At 37.7% G+C, this 22,015-nt stretch overlaps 1 protein-coding gene across 1 annotated transcript in view; it reads left to right on the top strand.

Moving 5' to 3' along the window:
* The window catches only part of LOC120083940 (putative cytosolic oligopeptidase A), a 65,938-nt gene that overhangs the window by 22,343 nt on the left and 21,580 nt on the right, over positions 1 to 22,015 (top strand). Inside the window, exons 9-11 of the mRNA XM_039039851.2 lie at positions 5,454 to 5,561; positions 5,632 to 5,877; positions 20,171 to 20,316. Coding sequence (XP_038895779.2) covers positions 5,454 to 5,561; positions 5,632 to 5,877; positions 20,171 to 20,316 — 500 coding nt within the window. The remainder of the gene's footprint in view (positions 1 to 5,453; positions 5,562 to 5,631; positions 5,878 to 20,170; positions 20,317 to 22,015) is intronic.

Raw genomic sequence — 22,015 nt, 5'->3', positions numbered from 1 at the left:
AGAACAAAAAAAAAAGACCTGGAAAAACTAAGAAAAAGAAAAACAGCCATGAAAGCTAAAAGTTCTTTGTAGCAGGGGCTTCAGAATGCTGGAGAAAGGAATGCATGCCAATTCCGACTGATTTCCTGACTAGAATAGGCTGCGAAGGAGCTTGTGAGGGAGCACCAAAGAGAGGCTTTAAGCTTGGCTGCTTCATACCTCGAAAACCATGGAGTTTCCTTGTCTTGGAAGACTCTTTGGTTCCGTTCAAACCACAACTCAGATAACACTGCCTTTACAGCATTGACCCACAGAATTTGATGAGATTTCTTGAGATTTGGACCTATCAACAGCTGCTGAACATTATCTCTAAAAGCTGCCCCAAAAGTCCAACTTAAATTAAAGACATTGAAGGGTGAAAACCAGCAGTTTTGTGCATAAATGCAATCGAAAAGAAGGTGTTGGAGATCCTCCCAATCCCTTTTACACATAGCACATCTATTGGGAGAAATGTAATGGGAGGCAAGCTTCTTTTGCAGCACACTTGAGCAATTTAGAGTTCCAAAAATCATTATCCAAAGGACTATATTTACTCTCCTCGGACTTTTGGACTTCCAAAGAGCTTGACTTAAGAGATTATCGATTCGAGGGGCTTTGCGAAGGTGATTGGCTAAGGATTTTACTGTAAAAAGTCCATTGGATTCCAATGACCAAGCATGTGAGTCAGGACGATCTTGCACTTTTAGATGTGATACTAGGCTTAACAACTCTTGAAATTCAGTAATCTCTTCATCTTTCAATAATCTTCTAAACGAAATGCTCCAAGAGTTGGTACTTTGATCTCAATGATCCGACACAGAGCCGTTTGGTTGGGTAGACAAGCGGAATAAACTGGAGAATCTGGTCATAAGAGGGGGATTGCCTAGCCAAGCATCCAACCAAAAAGCAATTTTAAGGCCATTGCCTAAGACAAAAACAGTCAGATTTTCCACTTTCTGCCAAGCCCTTGATATGCTGATTCAAGGGCTTCTAAGACTGCAGCCTGCCTTACCGGAGGTGTGTCTCCCAAACCCATTGCTGCCATGAATACTTTTGACCACTCTACACCAAAGGGAGGAGGTCTCATGCAGAAATCTCCAGCCCCATTTTGCTAAAAGAGCCAGATTTTTCTCTTTCAAACCTCCCAAACCAAGGCCGCCTTCTTCATGAGCTTTAGACACTTGCTCCCATTTAGCTAAATGGTTTAATTTTCCTCCTTTGTGGCCTTCCCAAAAGAAATTCCTCAAAATTTTTTCTAAGATGGATAACACTTTTCTTGGTATCAAGAAGGAAGACATATAGTAAGTGGGAAGATTTGAAAGAACTGACTTACAAAGAGTCCCCCGTCCTCCTCTTGAAAGGTTGTATCTTCTCCATTTGTCTAGATTACCATGAAGTTTATCTTTTTTTGAACAAGTTTATTTGTCTAGATTACCATGAAGTTTATCAATAACTGGCTGCTAGAAAACCATCTTTTTTGGGTAACCACCCAATGGAAGACCGAGATAAACAAGAGGAAGTTGCTCAACTTTACACTTGAACTTAGCTGCCATCAATTTCAACATGTCTGGGTCTACATTTATGCCACAAAGAGTTGATTTCTCCTAATTAATTTTCTGACTAGAGCACCATTAAAAAAGATCAAGGGTAACCCGAAGAGACTCTAGCATAGCATCGTCATATTTGCAAAAAATAAGAGTGTCATCTGCAAATTGAAGAATTGAGACATGGACTTTGTCCTTACCCGCCAAGAAATCTTCATAACTTCTTTTTTCATGTAACCGATTGATTAGGGCATTTAACACTTCACCCACAAGGATGAAAAGGAAAGGAGAGAGGGGGTCTCCTTGCCTAATTCCTCTTGTTGCAATAATCCTCTTGCGAGGCATTCCATTAATGAAGATGGAGAATTTTGGGTTGGTAATGCAGCCCATTATCCAAGAGATCCATTTTGAGTCGAAATTCTTGCCATAAAGCACCTTTTCTAGGAAGGATCAGTCCACTCTATCAAAGGTTTTTTCCAAATCCAGTTTGAGAATCCAACCTTTCTTCATTTTCGATCTATAATCCTCAACGGCTTCATTTGCTATAAGGATGGGTCTAGGATCTGTCTCCCCTCAATAAAGACACTTTGAGTAGGAGCTATTATGCTTGGCATGATTCTTTTTAGTCTTTTGGTTAATACTTTTGCAATTATTTTATACAAGAAGGTTGTGAAGCTGATTGGCCTGAAATTCCTCTTGAAAAAGTTTTTGGAAAAATTAGAAAAATAGCTTGATGGAGGAAATGAATTACACCCTTCTCTTCCCCTCAAAGCCAACTCGAGAACCTCTCCCACTGCCAAAGGCAACTGGGCCACCTACTTTGACAAGCTTGAAGACCCCCCCTTCCCCCCGACACTTGCACACCTATAGGAGGATTAAGGCCCAAAGAAAGAGAAGGGATACTAAGGGATACTTACCTGGTTAATAGGTCCGACCATTTTAGCCTGTTGGAACGATCGCGCAAATTGCCTCGAGGATAGTCCCAATTGAAGCTCCTTGTTGAAATTTGGAATCGACCCGATCCCGTCTTTAGTTTCTTCGACACTTTGCAACCCTACGTCCTTCTCACTCGAAGGTAAAGCAATAATTGCATCCCTTCTATCATTCCCACAAATAATCTGAATACCATCCTTTTTCTCGGCAAAAAACACCCCCATCGGTGGCAGACTACCCTCGGGAACGAAAGAAGAGGACTTTCCTGTCGGAGTAGCTCACAATGGATGGTTCTGAGGGCTCATAACCCATTTCAACCTCAATCGGATTTAAGTTGCACCCCGATTCGCCAACCCAGCCCGACTTCGAAGCAAGTAAACCAAGTTCTTTAGGGCCTTACCCTTTTCTTTGCAACGGGTCCTTTCACCATATCTTCAAGTGGGCCGAATCTTCACGAGAACACTTTTCTTATGTTGCTTTTTTGAGCTCTCCTTCTGGTTGGGTTTAGAAATAGGCCCATTACAAGAAGAAAGCCCACCAACGCTACCCTCCTTCCCTACTGGGCTCGCAGGCCCACCCCGCAATTTGGCACTAATCTATTGGGCTTTGGCTTGAGGCCCATTACCAGATTACAACTGGCCATCAATCTCCTTCTCCCCCCTTTAACCCATCATCTTCACTCCCTAGAATGGTACTCATGTGACCGCCTTTCCCCTGATGTAGCTGACAGCCAGTTTGAGAAAAGGACCTTGGCAGGCGGGTTGTACTCGATGGCTTTGGAGAACTCTCCGATCCTCCCTCATCTAAAACCACCTCTCTCTGGCCCATTGTGAACCTAATCGGAGAGGAGACTTCTTCAAAATTGACCTAACAGACCAGCGGGATAAAACCATCTCCATTTCCTTTTGCACGAAAGCACATCTCCTCCCACGAATCGACATTATCTAATCCTTCACTATCCTTTAGACTTTCACACCATCTAGCCACTTCTGAAATGAAGTCCTTAGTTCTCAAAAAAAGGAGGAACTTCTGAAACAGAGACCCACCCACCTGAGAAAGCCAATTTTCTTCCTTTCGCTACCAAACTACAGTCCCGAGCCAACACCACAAAATCCTCAGAGAATTGACCCAAGTCGCAGCTAGCAACCATGGGGGCACTCTCTTTGCTAACACACTCAAGACGGCTAAGTTGGAGCAGAAGGACGGAAAGAGAGTCTCTAGCCCACTTGACTCATCAAAAACTCCTCAACCTGCTTTCAGTTCAGCTTTGTTCTCATTCTTTCCACCAAGATCACCGTCGAAACATCAAAAGCAAAGTCAAACACCCAATTGGAGCAAGAGATCTCCTCCTTGCCTTTTTTTGTATTTTACCTTCGACTTCTCAACCAAACTATCTTGTTTCCAATCTTCCTTTCACAGCTTCCACAAAACTCAAGGGCCCCTTCGGGATCTCCTCCTTGCTTTTTACAATTCCAGACATCAAGGAATGTAAGAGCCTTGTGAATTCTCCTTCTCTCGCCCTCCACCCTTTTTTATTGTACCCTTCTGGAATAAGTACACATGTTATTGTACCTTTGAATGATTCTAGAGAGACCACCACAAAGCGCACCCCCTTTTCGAAAGAACTTGGAAGAAAATAATTGTCGACTCTAACCTCCATCTCTGCCAAAACCCATATACAGATCTTGCTTCCACCATCGATTTCAGACAATCTTGGACCCAAGCTACCGTTCCTAGATCCAATTCTAAACAGCTCACCTTTGTACCTCCTTACTCTTCAATGAGCACTCGTCTCCCCTTCCCTTACTTGTGGAGAACAAAAACTTTCCTATCTATTGCGACCCTCCCCGAGAGACTCACATTGGGGAGAGAATTTAGAGAGAGAAAATTTTTTAGTACCGCAACCAATACTGATGATGAATACCAAGAAGCTAATGAGCCATTTCCTCTTGAATTGAAGACAACTCCCATCAAGAAGATCAATCCAAGTCGAAAGACAAAATAAGACAATATCCTCATCTCTGGACTCCATAATAAAAAGAGAAGAATCTTGTCCAGAGAAAGTAGCAAGCCATGTTAGCAATCAGCATCCATAAAATAATACTTAGCTACAAAAAGTGGGCGCCATAGAGAGTTTTCCTGATGTGGAAAGCACCAAATCCATATGGCGAGAACCTCATTTCTGCTCTCTAGATTACTAATACGAAGAGCACCCAAGAGATGAGGAAGTTAAGTTATCTTCCAATTACTGTTATGCATGCCACCATTCTCTTGGTACCTTACGAAACAATGTCTTTAGAAGTTTTCCGGATGTGTGAGCTAACCTTGATGGAAAATGAAACAAAGATAGGTAATAGATAGCCATACTAGATAAAGTGGCCTGAATTCTAGCGTGCCTTCCACCTGTGGATGTAAAAGGATCTATGGAACTCTCCCAACTACAAGTAATATCTTGAATGGAAAACCTTTGAATCATTTGGAAAGATAACAAGAGAATGTCAAGCCAGCTGAATCGAATCATTAGATGCATAAGCGAGTTTTCCCCTGAAAAACATGTTGGTTTCTTTCCATCCAAAGCTCAAAAAAAAAAAAAAAAAAGAAAAAAAAAGAAAAAAAAAAGAAAAAGGAAAGAAAAGCTAAACCCTGCAAGATACGTTTGTTTGGAAGAACATGTACTCTATTCAGTATGTTTTATTGCTCATCCTACATTGAATTCTTTCAGTAAATGGTTGAATTTGATACTTAATTTACTGTTAGATTATAGTACTTTTCCTGTTGTCTTCATTAATGGACTATTTGAATATTTGGATTGTTGTTTTAGCGTAAGTGTCTCATATAGCCACTCCCCCACCCCACCCACCCACCCACGTTATTATTAGATTTATTTGCGGAAGATTTTGCATGTTCTATTTAGTTCAGTGGTTAACACCTCAATTCTTCTAAATAACTTATTTACAGGAAGAACTGCGACCATTTTTCTCCTTGCCAAAGGTTATGGATGGCCTTTTTAGTCTTGCAAAGACGCTTTTTGATATTGATATTCAGCCAGCTGATGGTCTTGCTCCGGTATTTATTCCATTTACTTCATTTTATTAACCCTAGTTTTGTATCCACTAACTTGGCCTCTTCTCTGTAGGTTTGGGATAAAGATGTCAAATTTTACCGTGTGAACAATTCTTCTGGAAGTCCCATTGCTTACTTCTATTTTGATCCATATACACGTCCATCGGAGAAAAGGGGAGGTGCATGGATGGATGAGGTTGTTTCACGAAGCTGTGTGTTAGCTCAAGATGGTGCCCCAACAAGGTTGCCTGTTGCTCATATGGTGTGTAATCAAACTCCGCCAGTTGGAGAAAAACCTAGTTTAATGACATTTCGTGAGGTAAAGCTGTTGATTTACTAAAGATTGCATGTCTTTATAAATTGAATCTAACATACATTGTGTACTTTTTTTTTGAAACAGACACAAGCCTCCTCCATTGAATTAATGAAAAGAAACTAATGCTCAAAGTACAAACATATAGTGTTTTAAAAATCGAAAGAGGCGTACACCTTGAGGCGAGGCGGCATCCTCATGCCTCAAGGCGTATGATTCTGTTTTAGAAAAAGAGGCTTACTCCTCTGTCCATTAAATGCGTACGTCTTTGATCAAATGCATGAGGCGTATGAGAGGCTAAAGCCTCAAAAAATTTGAAGGATAAAAGTTAAATTGTGCCCCCACTACCGAAAGCAATTAATTTTGCTCTTGCATGTGTCTTGAACATTGAAACTTGGGTGGAAGTGGAACCGACAACCTTAAAAACATAAAATATTATTATTTGAGTTATTAACTTTTTTTAGGAAGTGGAACCGACTAATTTAAAAGCACACTTAATTGATTTAAATTAAGAGAACATAATCAATTGGTGGAGTGAGGGAGTTTTCATCCATTTCCAGAAAATTCTATTTGTGGTGGGTACGAAAAGAATAAAGTAAAAACCTCTTCAATCAACACCAAGAGTCAAACTTCCAGTTAGATTTTTCTCCTTTTTTAATCTTCGAACTGTTTTTCTAATTTTTTTAAAGAGTTTTTTCCCAATTAGTTATTGTCTAGTTTACTTAGAGAAGATTTTCCCCAACTTTTGATTTAGAGTTTTTTCCCTACTTTTAGATGGAATATTGAGATTTTTTCCCTTTGTCATTATTAATTATTGAGATTTTTTTTGTCATGATTAAATTTGGAGATTTTTTTTTTCATGATTAAGTTTGAGTATGTTATGTACATGTAAGCAATATTATAATGTTAAGAATAGTTTTGTCTCTTCATTGTATTATTACTTTCACTTTGTATTTCTCTCATTTTATTATCTTAATGAAGAGGCTTGTTTCTTTTTTTTTTGAAAAAAAAGAAATAATGTTAAAAATATGCAGAAATAGTAAAGATGATTCGCCTTTACTATTTCTTCATTCTTCTAAAGTCTTGCAAATTTTTTGTTAATTGTTTTTCACTTTTTACCACTATTCCCATGGATTCGAAGAGTTTTTATATATGGAACAGATTTTTTAGCATTCAGGGAGAAAATGGTTCGACTTTTCTGTGAAGGAAATGGGAAATCAGAAACATGTACCTATTTTAGATACTTTTCTGTAACGGTTTGAGAGTGCTTTGCTTGTTTTTTTTTTGAAAGGAAATGGGTCTCTTTATTCATTAAGATAATGAAATGAGACTAATGTTCAATGTACAAGAGATACGACAAAATAGGACTAAAACATAGGATCAATAGGTGCACCTGGGCATCTCAACTAGGTTGGCACCCTCTTAGCACCATCATCATCTCAACTAGGTTGACACCCCCTTACCATAGTAGCTCATCAGACGCTCTCAACGGCTAGGCGCCACTCTCTTTCTGAGTTATTCCAGCTTCATGATTTCATGTTGCGGTAAAAAAAAAGGGCCGTCTCAGCGGAAGGAGAAGGAATAAAGCTCTAAGAGAGAATAGGGAGTAAGGGGGATCACATGTTGGCTTCTTGCTCAATTGTCTTTCGTCTGTTGCTTAAAGACGATGGGATAATAGATTTTCAGGATTTGCTAACTCTAATTTCTGGTAAGAGAGTTTCGGAAAATTCTGATACGAGAACATGGTCTTTAGAAGCCTCGGTAATTTTTTAGTAAAGTCTCTACTCATCTCTCCCCTTCATCCCCTTTGGACAAATGTCGTTATAAGGCTTTATGGAAGAGTAGAAGTCCGAGGAGAGTAAATATTCAAGTGTGGATAATGATTTTTGGTCTCCTAAATTGCTCCTCAGTCATGCAAAGAAAGTTCCCTTTGGTTTGTTTCTTACCTTCTATTTGCCCTTTGTGTAAAAAGGATGGTGAAGATTTGCAGCACTTATTCTTCAATTGTTCATATTCAGCAAAATGTTGGTAGAAAATTTCCCGTGTCTTTAATATTGTTTGGCTGTTCGGAGACAACTTTAGTAATAATGTTAATTTGGGTTGATATGGTTAAGGAAAACTTGCAGAATTGTGGTTTGAAAGAAACCAAAGAGTTTTCCTTTTATAAAGAAGTAGTTTGGATGGATCGGTTTGAATTAGCAAGAAGAAATGCTTCATCCTGGTGCACTTTATGTAGGACTTTCGAAGATTTCACCATATAGGAATTATGTTTAAACTGCAGGCTTTCAACTTCCCAAAATTTGTCTTTTTGTCTCAATTTTGTTTTGTATTATTTGTTCTAGTTGTCAGTTTTCATTTATATCATTGTCTATCAGTTAGCAACTATTTTCGCTTGTTTTGTATTTATTTTGTTGTCTTGGGCCCTTGATTGACCATTGCTTTTATTGTTATATTAGTTTTGTATGGATATGATGAGGGCGCTAAGAGGGTGTCAACCTAGTTGAGATGCTCGGGCGCACCTCCTGATCCTTAGGTTCTTTTTTGCTCTTTGTATAACCCTCTTGTACTTTGAGCATTAGTCTCTTTTCACTTTGTTAATAAAGAGGCTAATTTCCTTTTCAACAAAGAACAAAAGATTGTAGACATGATCAGTTTAATTTAGTACAATACAACCCAGAAAAATAAGATCTTAAACAAGTCGCAAAACTAATACAAGAAACTTAAGACAAATACGGATATTCCAAAATACAATACTAAAAGAAGAAGCTACAGCTCTGATTCCTAGAGAAACCATCTGAGACAGCAACATTAGAACTCCGGGGAGAGGAAGGTGCGCCAGTTCAAGCTAATTTCTTGGCTGGAATAGTTCGCAAAAGCCTTGGAGAGTGAGCTCCACATGGATGCATTCAAACGAGCTGCCTCAAATTTGGAAATCGAAGGAGTTTCTTGTCATGGAAAACTCTTTAGTTTCTTTCAAACCATAAATCTGCCAGCAACGCCTTTACTGCATTATTCCACAGGATTTGCTGTTTGTTTTTTAGTTTAGGTCCCGCCAAAATCTGAAAAACATTGTCTTTGAAAATTCCTCCAAAAACCCAGCTAATATTAAACAATTTGAGTAATGAATGCCAGACAATTTGAGTAATGAATGCCAGAAATTTTGAGCATAGCAGCAGTCGAAAAGAAGGTGCTGAAGGTCTTCCCAATTTCCTTTACACAGTGCACATCTATTTGGAGATAAATAATGGGAGGGTAGCTTCTTTTGCAAAACATTAGAGCAGTTAAGAGATCCAAATAACATTATCCATACAACAATGTTGACTCGCTGGGGGCTTTTGGATTTCCATAACGCCTTTCTTAAAGGTTGATCGATTGGAGAAGTTGTGGAAAGATGGGTGACTAGTGATTTGATGGTGAAAATGTTTTGGTTGTACTGTTTCAATTTCCAGTTCATTCTTTCTTTTGAAGGAAATTTAGAGATTATTTTGGAGTCATCCACTTATCCAAATTTAAATCATCTTCTGCCTTGTTTTGCAAGTTTCCGTTGTCTTTGACAAAAAAGGTTGGTTGGTGTATTGGGAAATGGTATTTGATTTCCTTTCAACTCTCGAAAGTAAGTTGCCTTTGGAAATTGCTTCTTCCCATCAGATGAAAGTAACATGAACTTCCCTTGTTGAAGGGTCTTCTTGGGTTAGAAAGGAAAAGGAAGTAGTGGATTTGAATTTCAAATCCATTTTATTTTTGTTCAGTTTTTTTTGTTTTTTGTTTTTAAAATTTTTTATTTAAACAACTGCTTTCATTGAGAAAACATGAAAGAATATAAAGGCATACAAAAACACCAAGCCCATAAAACCCCCTAGGTAAAACGTTTCCAACTAAGAGAAATATTACCTCGGAAATAATTACGAAAGGTCTTCGAAACCGAAGCCCAAAGAGAGACATGAAACTGCACCAAAGACCAAACTTCACCATGGTCTCTCTCCACTCCACGAAACACTTTGTTGTTTCTCCCATCCCAAAGATCCCACAAAATCGAAGGCCATTCTTGTGGGTCTTCTTCATGCTGTTTGCATAACGGACAAATGGATGGAGAGAGAACTAGCAGGCCTCTTATGTTGCATTATTGAAGAAACATTTAGGTGGCCAAATATCATTATCCACACAAGAATGTTGACATGGCTTCTTTGGTTCCAAACAAGTTCATTTCTTTGGATAAGGCTTGTAGTCTTTAGTTTCTGGCAATTCCTTTTAGTTCTCAAGGAGCGATAGTATAAGGGCGTTCACCTTGTTTGTTTAGAGTTATTTGCATTTTTTATGAATTGTTCGAGGTGTTTGAGTTTTTCAAGTCCAATTTGCACGGTCCCGTCTCCATCTAATAATGGTTTTTTTAAAAGAGTTTTTTGATCTTTTTTGTCCATTCTCTTGGTTTGTTGTTTCTCTGTGTTTGGCTTGATTTATCTTGGTTTGGTTTGTCTTTTATTTCTGTCTTCTATTTGAAGACCTTGTATTTTGAAGTAGTAGTCTCTTTTCATTATTTCAATGAGATTTTTGTTCCGTTTCGAAAAAAAATGTGGGACCACTCTTTTAATTCAACAAAATTTTCATGATGATTGGTTCAAGATTAGGGAGAAGCTACCTCCCTTCTGATTTCCAAATGTGGCCTTGACTAATGTTTTTAAAAGCCCTCCCAAGCGCACACCTAAGCATAGGTCTAGCAAAGGTGAGGCACACAAAATAAGGTGCACATTAGGCACACGCCTTTTGTGAAGCCCCAAGGCCGAAAGCCCTAGGCCTTGGGGTTTTTCATAATTTTTAAGAAATACTAATAATTAGGGTTTTTCCTTCTTTATTAACTGAAAAGAACAAAATTTACTAAGGCCTTGGGGTTTCTTCATAATTTTTAAGAAATACTAATAATTAGGGTTTTTCCTTCTTTATTAACTGAAAAGAACAAAATTTACTAAGGTTAAATGCAAAATTCCGTGTGTTTAGGGTTTTTTTTTTCATATTTCCACTTCAACTATGTTTCTTTTCTCATGTAGAATTTTATATATAGTGCACCTAAAAAAACGACACTTTTTTTGCACCTTGAGCTTTAAAAAACATTGGTCTTGACATGAGGAACCTTGAAATATATATATACTCTTTTTCTGCCGGCGTCTTACGTATCTAATCAGCCACATTATGGAAGTAGAAAGTTGCAAAGTGAATGGATATTTCTTTTGTATTTGGTTTGAATCTCGATTAGTTCTACATCGAGGATATGGATGCTTGCAAAGTTCTCCCCCTATGAAAGATTCAGCTTTGCCGATTCGTGGAGCAAATTTCAGAACTCCTCTTGGGTCAAGTAATCGTTTTTTCCTTCTAAAAAACGGCCGAGATAATTCAGGAGCCACGGGGCTGTTCAAATTTAAAGATACTTCTGGTTGAGTATTGAGATTAGTCGTCTGGCCTTCCACAGGCGGTCGATGTTATATTTATGTTCCAGAGGTGCCTTTGTAGAAGGGGTGGCATTCCTTTCTCGGAATGCTTAAAGGTTTCTTAAAGAAACGTTTATTGAACGTCAGCTACAAAGAAACCACTTTTAGAAGATTTTCATTCCACCACGGCTCTCCCTGAGTTAATTATCCAAAGGAAATATGAATCGAGTTTTGCAGACATGGTAAAAGGAAAAGAAGCTTTCAATCCTCTATTTCATCATCGTCAAATTAGAGCTCGAACAAGAAGACGCAGTCCCCTGTTTTATCGATGGTAAAATAAAGCAAGAATTCTTTCTGGTTTCAAAAGAATTATGACGTTTTTAAAGAAGATTTTAACAACTTATGGATCATTTCAAGGTTATTTGTGTTCAATGAATGGAAGGAGATAACAGAAGTACTGAAAGAATTTTTCCATACTAATGTCATCATCAACTCCCTGTTTGCTGACAATGCTCTAATTAAAGTTGACCAAGGAAGTCTGGAAGATTTGATTGCTGCTTCTGGTAAATGGCAGGCTATTAGCCCTTTTCATTTGCTATTTGAAAAATGGAACAAGTTAAGGCACGGTAGACCTTCGGTTATGAAAGGATTTGGGGGCTGGCTATCGATAAAAAATCTTCCATTAGACTGGGAAGAAGCACTTTTGAAGCAATTGGAGCTTATTTTGGAGGCCTCGAAAGTATTGCAGTTGAAATTCTTAATCTGACAAATTGCTCGGAAGCAAAAATTCAAGTTAGAAAAAATCTTTTTGGATTCATGTCGGTGACTATTGAGATTAAAGATGAAAAACGTGGCAATATCTTTTTGAATTTTGGTGATATTAAGTTTGTTGATGCTCTCACATTGACTCATGGTGATTTATTCGTTAACAATTTTTCAAATCCAATTGATTTAGCTCATCTGAATCAAGCTTTGCAGGATGAAGGCGTTGAACTTGAAGTTTTGAAACCAGGATGGTCTTTCCTTGTATTCCCACAATCCAAGCCAGAATTTTCAAGGAATCCTAATGCGACCCTGAAGAAGGATTTCTTACTGACATTAAAGCCTTCCTCGCCAGTCAAGCATTCTTCGATGGCAGCTGGTGTGAACACATCAGAGGAACGTGAAGAGTTGCATTCACTGAGAGAAGAGAGAGTTTTAGATAAATCGTGTACGGAGGCCAAAAATGATAGTGAAAACATAATTAAGACAGACGAAGAGACACATTTAAGGAGGGAAGAGAAGTCCTTTACTGATGCCAAAAATGATAGTGTAAGCACAATTAAGGCAAACGAAGAGGCACATTTAAGGAGGGAAGAGAAGACCATTGATGACAGTGGTGAGCATTCTAAAACGGTAGTCCAATTGACACACACCAGCATTAGTAAAGAGAAATTGATTCATGAAGAGACACAAGTTATTTCCCTTGGGATTTCTCAAAAGATAGAGACCTCAAGCAGCTTTTCTTTCTTTTCAGATGGTAGAAAACTATCTTCTAGTAGTAAATCTAGTAATCTCTCTACTCCCTTTGCTTTACGGTCGAAACGTTCCAATCTATGGAAGCCTTTCCCCGAACATTTTGCTAAAAAACAAACCTCCTTCATCAATTCTTGGACAGCAATAGTTAATTCGAAATTATTGGAAAGCTGCTGTCTCAGTGTTTTAAGATCAAATGGATCCACAATCGGCCAAGGGCAATAGAGTTCGAATCTTTTCAGACCAAGGATAACAGAAAATAATCCTGATTTGTTGAAGAATTGTTTCACACAAGTACTAGCTCCCTCTTCATCTAAAAGGTCAGTTAGCACTCTCCTCCTTCTAAACAGTTCAGTCACTCTGTGTTCACCATTCCATACTCGAAAATTAATTTTTTGAGGGGTACACCTTGCTCTCCTCCGGATTCCTCTAAAAAAAGAAAAATGTGAATAAGATATTGAATCTCCAATTAGTGTTAGTAGTGAAGATTCTGAAGGTTTGGAGAACGGTATTGTTCAAGAGGACATTGTGCAAGATTTATGCGCCTCGGATCTACAAGCTCTTTTTGTGAATGAGGCTGAATTGAATGAAACAGAGCAGGATTCTTCATGTTTTCCCCACTACATCCATCAGGACTACTAGCACATTTGATCTCCATTGTCAAGGATTGTGGAATAACCTTGATTTGATTCTCTTTCTCTCTTATCGGTACTTGCAGTGTTTTGTTTGACAGCATTCAAATGAAGATTGTGTCCTGGAATACGAGGGGTATTAAAGATTTGTCCAAACGATTAGCTCTTAAAAGGTTTCTTAAAAAGCACAATCCGAATTTAGTTTTAATTCAGGAGTCAAAGAAAGAGGAGTTTGATGTAGCCTTTATTAAATCGTTGTGGAGCTCTAACGATATAGGATGGGAATTTGTGGAATCCTTTGGAAAATCTGGAGGAATTTTGTCTATGTGGGATAAAAGCAAGATAGTGGTTATTGAAACTTTCAAAGGTATGTCAAATGTATCACAATTTGCAAGGGAACCTGCTGGATTTCAAATGTATATGGGCCGAATAACTACAAAGAAGGATGTTCGTATGGCCTAAATTAACTTCCCTTTCGGACTATTGCACAGAGACATGGTGTGTTGGTGGAGATTTCAACATCACTAGATGGGCACATGAACGTTTTCTTTTTGGAAGAATTACCAAAGGGATGCGACATTTTAATAAATTCATAGAATCGGCCAATTTGGTAGAAATTCCCTTATCAAATGGAAGGTATACTTGGTCTAGAAACGATAGCTCAACCTCTAAATCACTAATAGATCGTTTCTTTATAAACAAAGAGTGGGACGAAAATTTTGACAACACAAGAGTTACACGACAAATTCATAATTTTTCAGATCACTTCCCTTTGTTAATTGAAGCAGGATCAATCTTTTGGGGATCCTCTCCTTTCAGATTTTGCAATAGTTGGTCCTTAAATAAGGACTGCATCAGGATTATTGAAAATTCATGGAGAAACAGTAGTACAAATGGATGGACTTGTTTTGTCATTAGTGCAAAATTGAGAAATGTGAGAGTTGCAATAAAGGCGTGGTTTGTTGAACTCCAGGAGATGCAAAAAAGAAAAGAAGAGGAATTGTTAGAAGAAAAAGCGAAGGGTGATACTGTGGCAGAAACCATAGGCTTGAATCCAATTGAGGTTGATCACATTTTTTTTTTCTAAAGGAAACATAACTTTTCATTGATAAAATGAAAAGAGTCTAATGCTCAATGATACAATAACCTTAAAGAGAATAGAGAAATTGCAAAAAAATAAAAGGAGGAAAAAAGGACTAATAGGATAAAAAGAGGAGGATACATCAATATGCAAACTCTTAAAACTTAACAAACTAGCTCCAAAAAGGAAAGCAATACTAGAGAGCACATAAACTAAAAAGCCGAAGTCGATAGCAGTCAATGAGCCGACAATGTGAGAAGACCAATAAGGCTGGAAGTGCGAGAATCAAACCACAAAACAAACTAGCTTCTAAACTGTCTCTTCCAAGAATACAATTATTAGGAGAAAAACGCAGCTTCGGACAAAACCATAAGGCTTAGGCTCATAAACATGAGAAAAGCGCAAAAAAACTTCAATTCTTGGACAAAATCACTAAACTATGATTTAACTGAAGGAGAATGAGGAGGAATTAATTCCATCTGAAAACCACATTTTCCAATCAAATCGGAAAACTTGGTAGGAATTTTGCTTGAATATTTTCACCCTTCTCAAACAAAGTATCAAAACCATATGCAAAGTAAACCTCTGGAGTCTCTCAACAAAATCATCTTGTGCTAGAGAATCCAAAATATCCTCACTACTTAAACTAACATATGAGTCTCCATCAGAATCATAACCAAAGTGAGTGTCTTTGGAAGGTGGATGGTTATAGACTCCTTTTACAAAAGTAATATTTGAACCTGGAACTTTAATGATTGATTGGCTGAAGTTCGAACTATAAGGCAAAGGATGTGGATTGTCTGCTGGTTGTGAATCAGGTAATATTAGACGTGTACATGACTTCTCCGAAACATCTGAATTGATCTCAAAATGTTCCTTTGTGGATGACTTCTTTTTTGTTCCGATGGTAAGAAAGAGGATAATAAGAAAATGGAGAACATTCCATGTTCACGTCCTCTTTACTATCTAAGTTGACAGGCTATGGAGTAAACTACGTTTTCCATAGGAATATTAAAGGCTTCTTAGAGGAAGCCGATCCAACTCATTCGATGCTAGAGCAAAACTGGTTTCCTTGCCTAATAGAATGAGAACACCCTCTTCAATAGAATTAGAAACCTCAAAAACTTCTTCGTCACGCTTAACTTCAATCAATCTTGCAATATCCAAAGATTAGAACAATCTTAAAAAATAACTCGCTTTGAAGGATACTAAGAGGATCTAATGAATAAATATCACCAAATCTAAGGCGAAAATTAACATTAGTCTTCTCTTTAACTTTTTTTTTTTGAAATGGGTACGAATCTCTTTATTAATATAATAAAATGAGAAAAATGCCCAAAAAAACAAAAGAGATGTACCTAGAGTAAGAAATATAAGACCTATGGATCAGGAGGCGCACCTAAACATCTCAACTAGGTTGACACCCCTTTAGCACCCATGTTAAAACATAGCCCACACAGTGAGGAATTATAGAAACAAGATAGACATCTTTCATGCAAAAAGACAAACTAAAACCAGAAATACAACCATAAAAACCAGAAATACCGCAACCAGAATACTAAAGAATACTAAAAAAATCAGTCTGTGACTTCATTATTGGGCTGGAAAGATGAATGATCTCCAATTTAAGCAAAAAATCCTGAGTAGAATAGTCTTCAAATTACTTTGACAGTATGCACCACGAAGAGGCATTCCTATGGGCAAGCTCAAATTGATCCAACCAACAAAGGGGTCTGTCATGGAACATTCTTTGATTTCTTTCAAGCAATATCTCATTCAGCAAAGCCTTAACCGTGTTGATTCAAATCAATCGAGCATTTCTATTTAGTTGTAGACCAAAAGGAGCTGCTGTAAATTTCCTCTAAAGTCGTTGCTAAAAGCCCATGATAAGCTGAATATTGTGAACAGTTTCCACCAACAACTTTCTGAGTAAGGGCAAGTGAAGAAAAGATGTAGGTCTTCTTCATGCTGTTTACATAACAGAAAAATGGATGGAGAAAGACAACTAACAGGCAGTTTTTGTTGCATTATTGAAAAAACATTTAGGTGGCCATATATCATTATCCACGCCAGAATGTTAACTCGCTTAGGGCAGTTGGACTTCCATAAGGCCTTATAGATCAATTTATCCATCGGGGAGGAGGGAGATAAATGTTTGAATAGAGATTTGACTGAAAAATTCCCATTATCCTCCAATGACCATGATCTTCTATCAAAATCATCTATCACTTTCCTATTTGAAAGCTAGCCAACAGTCCTTGAAACTCTATTATTTCCTCCTCCATGAATAAACGACAAAAGGTGATTGATCAAGGCGCCATACTTCAATTTCAGCTGGGAGAAAACCACACAAATTTCTTTGAACTTCAATACGAGCTTCAGAGCAATCCAAGAAAGCTGATCACATTACATCCCTGAAAGCTGAATTGTTGAATTTATACAGATTGGAAGAAATGAATTTAATATAGAAAAGCAAATTAAATTGGCTGAAGGTGGGAGATGAAAACTCCAGTTTTTTTCACTGTTTCTTGGCAGCAAAAAAGAGGAAAAATCTAATTATAAAATTGATTAGATCAAAGGTTGCCAACCAAATCGTTCCGTGAAATTGAAAACCCTATTATGGGTTTTTATGATACTTTTTACACAAGCATCCCTGGAACTCGATATATTTCTTTAATTTTTGATTGGCCATGGGTTACCCCAATTCAGAATGCCTCGCTTATTGCTCGTTTTTCAAAAGTAGAAATTTGTTTGGCTTTAAAGTCACTTGGCAAGTGTAAAGCCCCGGGTCCAGATGGTTTTACAGTTGAGTTCCTCGTCAGGTTTTGGTATTTGGTGAAAGATAAGTTCAAAGAGTTATTCGATGACTTTTATGAGAATGGAAGACTAAATGCATGTACCCAAGAAAATTTCTATGCTTGATTCAAAAGAAAGAGTGTGATTTTAGACCAATCAGCCTTACTACCTTAACTTACAAGGTAATTGCTAAGGTCCTCGCGGAAAGATTGAAAAAAGTTATGCACACAATAATTGCCCCATCTCATAATGCTTTTATCGAGGGTAGACAAATATTAGATCCAGTGTTGATTGCAAATGAGGTGGTGGAAGAATACCGAGCTAAGAGGAAAAAAGGGTGGATTCTCAAACTTGATCTGGAAAAAGCTTTCGACCATGTTGATTGGGGTTTCTTAGAAAAAGTAATGTGTTCTAAAAAATTTGATCCAATTTGGATTTCTTGGATTATGGGCTGTATAAAAAATCCCATATTTTCAATATTCATTAATGGAAGGCCACAAGGACGTATTCTCTACCCCTTATCCCTCTTCCTCTTCCTTCTAGTTAGTGAAGAGGTCTTCTAGATAAGCTCCATGGGAACGGAATGTATGAAGGATTTCTAGTAGGAAAGGAGGAGATTCATATACCCATCTTCCAATTTGCAGGCGACACTCTTCTTTTTTGTAAATATGATAACTGTATGCTAGCAAAATTGAAAAAAACAATCGAGTTGACAAGATTATTCTTTCATTAGAAAGAACTATGCGAAACTTCTTTTGGGAAGGACATAAGGGAAGCAAAATAAACCATCTGCTGATTGTTACACGATCACAGATAGATGGAGGTCTCGGTTTGGGTGATCTCAAAGCTAAGAATTTGGCTTTACTAGCTAAATGGGGCTGGTGGTTCAGGGAGGAAGAAGATTCTTTATGGAGACAGGTCGTTAGAAGCATTCATGGAAAAGACTCCTTTAATAGGCACATGGCAGGGAAGAGCGACAATAGCTTGAGAAGCCCTTGGATTAGCATTTCTAGAACTTGGCTGAAAATGGAAGTATTGGCTCCTTTTAAACTTGGAAATGGTGCTAAAATTGCTTTTTGGACTGACCTGTGGGTTGATGTCCTTCCTTTAAAACTCCGTTTTCCAAGATTGTTTAAGATTGCATTATTATTACCAAAGGGATCCATAGCAACACATTGGGATCACATGCTGTCTTCATGGTCTATGTCTATTATTTTTCATCGTCTAATAGACTTTCAAAATTTGTTTGCTCAAATTTCAGATCGGAGGGTTTTGGAAAATTTTGATAAAAGAACATGGTCCCTAGAAGTATCCAGTAATTTTTCTATAAAATCCCCTACTGCTCACTTATCCCCTTCGTCCCTTATGGATAAATGTCTATATAAGGCATCATGGAAGTCTAAAAGCCCGAGGCAAGTAAATATCCTAGTGTGGACTGTGACATTCGGCTTTCTGAACTACTCAGTCATGCAAAGAAAGTTCCCTTTGAGTTGTTTGTCACCTTCCATATGCCCTTGTTTAAGAAGGAAGGCGAAGACTTGCAGTATTTATTCTTTGATTGCACATATTCAGCCAACTGTTGGTGGAGATTTTTCTCCTTAATGTTGCTTGGGTGTATAAAGATACTTTTAGAAATAACGTTCAGCAGATTTTATTTGGTCCTTTCTTAAGAAGTGCCCTAGGTTAATTTGGGTCAATATGGCTAAGGCTTTTCTTGCTGAATTGTGGTTTTGAAAGAAACCAAAGGGTGTTCCATGACAAAGAATCAGGCAGTTGGATCGTTTTGAAACGACACATAGAAATGCTTCCTCTAGGTGCACATTGTGCTAGGATTTTGAAGACTATTGTATTCAGGACTTATGCATAAATTGGTCGGCCTTCATTTTCCCAGATTGCTAGCAGTTTTGACTTCCTTTTGTATTTGTTTTGTTCTTTGGTCTAGTCTTTAATTTGTATTGGCTTGCGGTTGTAACAGTCCATTTTTATTATTCTTTTGTTTGGGCTTAATTTTTAGACTTTGTTGAATTGAATCTTGGTGATAGATTGTATGGATATGACGAGGGTGCTAAGGGGTGTCAACCTAGTTGAGATGCTTGGGTGCGCCTCCTGATCCTTAGGTCTTTTTGCTCTTTGTATAACTCTCTTGTACTTTGAACATTAGTCTCATTTCATTTTATTAATGAAGAGGCTTGGTTCCATTTCAAATATATATATATACATATGTATAGGCCTTCTAGCTAAATGGGGACAGAGATTCATGAAGGGGGGATATAGTATAGCTTGTGGAGAGGTTATTGCTTGTACTTTTTCAAGGAGAAATGGATTACATACCCAAAAAAAACCATTGGCCTCTATAGACGTCCTTGGGGTGCTTTCTTCAAAGCTTGTTGTACAGTCAACAAGCTTGACATAGGAGTATATTAGGCTTTTATTTGCCTTAATCTAGATTTTCACAAGCATGTGGGCACCGATGTTTATGTGGAGTCAGGCTTCAATAATTATTGGGCTTCTATTTGTATTCAAGCTTGTTTGTGCGGTTGGTATCCGTTTTTACAGGCAACAAGCTGCTTGACTTTGGTTAATTGGCGGGATTTTGGTTTGTTGTTTGGTAGTTATTCTTTAATTTCCAAATTGCCATGTCTTTTTTTATGGGTATAAAAGACTTGTATTCGTATTTGTTGATTAATGTAACCTTTTCCAAGAAATTTCCGAGATTCGGTTACACCAGATAAGATATATATTCTTCCAATGAATCTAAATTGTTTGAAAGTGTCATTTCTCATTAAAAAAGAGGATCTATAATGTTATTCAAGCAGCCTTGTTATTCCTTCAAAGTGCTTTGACGTCCTTTACAGGTAGAGACAGTATTCCATGAATTTGGTCATGCACTCCAGCATATGTTGACAAAACAAGATGAAGGTTTAGTTGCTGGTATTCGTGGGATAGAATGGGATGCTGTTGAATTGCCATCTCAGTTCATGGAAAACTGGTGTTATCATAGGTAATTTGGTTCCAAGTTTTGTTGTTTGTTTGTTCTTGTATCATAAATTTTTATAAGGAAAAATGTTACCTTGGTTACATTTTTTTAAGAGTCCTCAGAAAAGTGACCTTTTTTTTTTTTTTTTTTTTTGGGTCTGAGTGGTGTAATCCAAAGGGAAGTTTATTTATTTTCGAAATGAAACAAATCATTTTGTTGATGAAGAAAAGAGTACATGAGAGAGAAAAAACCCTAGACTTCTTTGTCTATCCTCAACTTGCTGCAATTTGTTGCCAATTGCTGCCCTTCGTTTGTTCGCCTTGCCAATTGTTTGATGTTCACAACCCCTTCTAGTTCGCCTTGAAAAGCCCTAGAGAAGAAGTTTTTATTCAGCTTTCTCTCTTGTTTTTCCTTGTCTTCTGCAGTCCATACGCAACCCTTTGCCTAGCAGGCTTTCTGCCATCACCATTGCCTCCACTGCTCGTTGTTGCCTTTCGACTGCCACTTTTTGTTACTTGCTAAAATTCCTCCCTCAGACTTTTCCTTTTCTTCTGCAATTTCTGGACATACCTTCTGTATTTGTCCAACGTTGTTGCTTTTGACTATCGTTCCTCGTCGGTTTCAACCGCATCTCTTCACTGCCTTCCATCGGTCTGCATTCACCTTAGATTTTGGTGGCCCTCTCCAGTTTAGAAATTGGAAGTACTGAACACGTTTCTTTGTAGCTCCTCTCCTTCGTTATTTTAAATGTGCTATGGTTGATTAAAGCAAAATCCAATTCATTCATTCTTTCAAAAGTGAAGAAAGATTTAGTGTCGTTTATCTAAATTAAGATCATCTTTTGGTTGGCATTTTGAATGTTTTGTTTGGCCTTGGGAAGGACAAGTTCCGACTAGGATTGAAGGTTCGCTGGTTGAAGTATTTTGTGGACAATGCCTTTAGAAGATAGAATCTCACGAAGGGTATTACTAAGGAACTCACGACCATTATCACTACGAAGAATAGCAATTTTGGTGTTGAATTGAGTCTCAATAGTTGTGTAAAATTGTTGAAATATCGATGAAACCTCAGATTTATCAGTGAGGAGAAAAACCCATGTAAGACGGGTATGATCATCAATAAAGGTCTCAAACCAACGTTTCCCCGAAGCTGTGGTAATACTTGAGGGACCCCAAACATCACTATGAACAAGGGTGAAGGGTTGAAAAGATTTATATGGTTGAGACGGAAAGGTGACCCTATGCTGTTTTGCATGAATGCACACATCACAAGATAGAGAAGAGATATCAACTTTATTGAATAAATGAGGATATAAATATTTCATATATTGGAAATTTGGGTGACCAAGGCGAAAATGCCACAATATACAATCTTTTTCTGAAGTTGAAAAATAAGAAGACAACAAACTAGTCCTATAACAATTCCTAAAGGAAGCATCATCATCAAGGAAATAGAGTTCCCTATTGTGTCGGACAGTGCCAATCGTCTTTTCCGAGTTCAAGTCTTGGAAGAAAACATTGTCCGGTGAGAAGGCAACTTGACAATTCAGATCTCTAGTTATCTTACTAATAGATAGTAAATTGTAAGATATTTTGGGTACATGCAACACATTCTGTAAAGTTAAACTATCAAAAGGAGAAATATGATCCTTGCTCGCAATAGAAGCAAAAGACCCATATGCAATCCAAATCTTTTCATTACTAGCACTCGGAAGATATGAAAG

The sequence above is a fragment of the Benincasa hispida genome, chromosome 1 (genome assembly GCF_027475165.1).
Source record: "Benincasa hispida cultivar pf3 chromosome 1, pf3_genome.v1.1, whole genome shotgun sequence".
Classification (NCBI taxonomy): Eukaryota; Viridiplantae; Streptophyta; class Magnoliopsida; order Cucurbitales; family Cucurbitaceae; genus Benincasa; species Benincasa hispida.
Note: the sequence above shows the minus strand (reverse complement) of the source record. Positions and strands in the feature narration are given on the sequence as shown.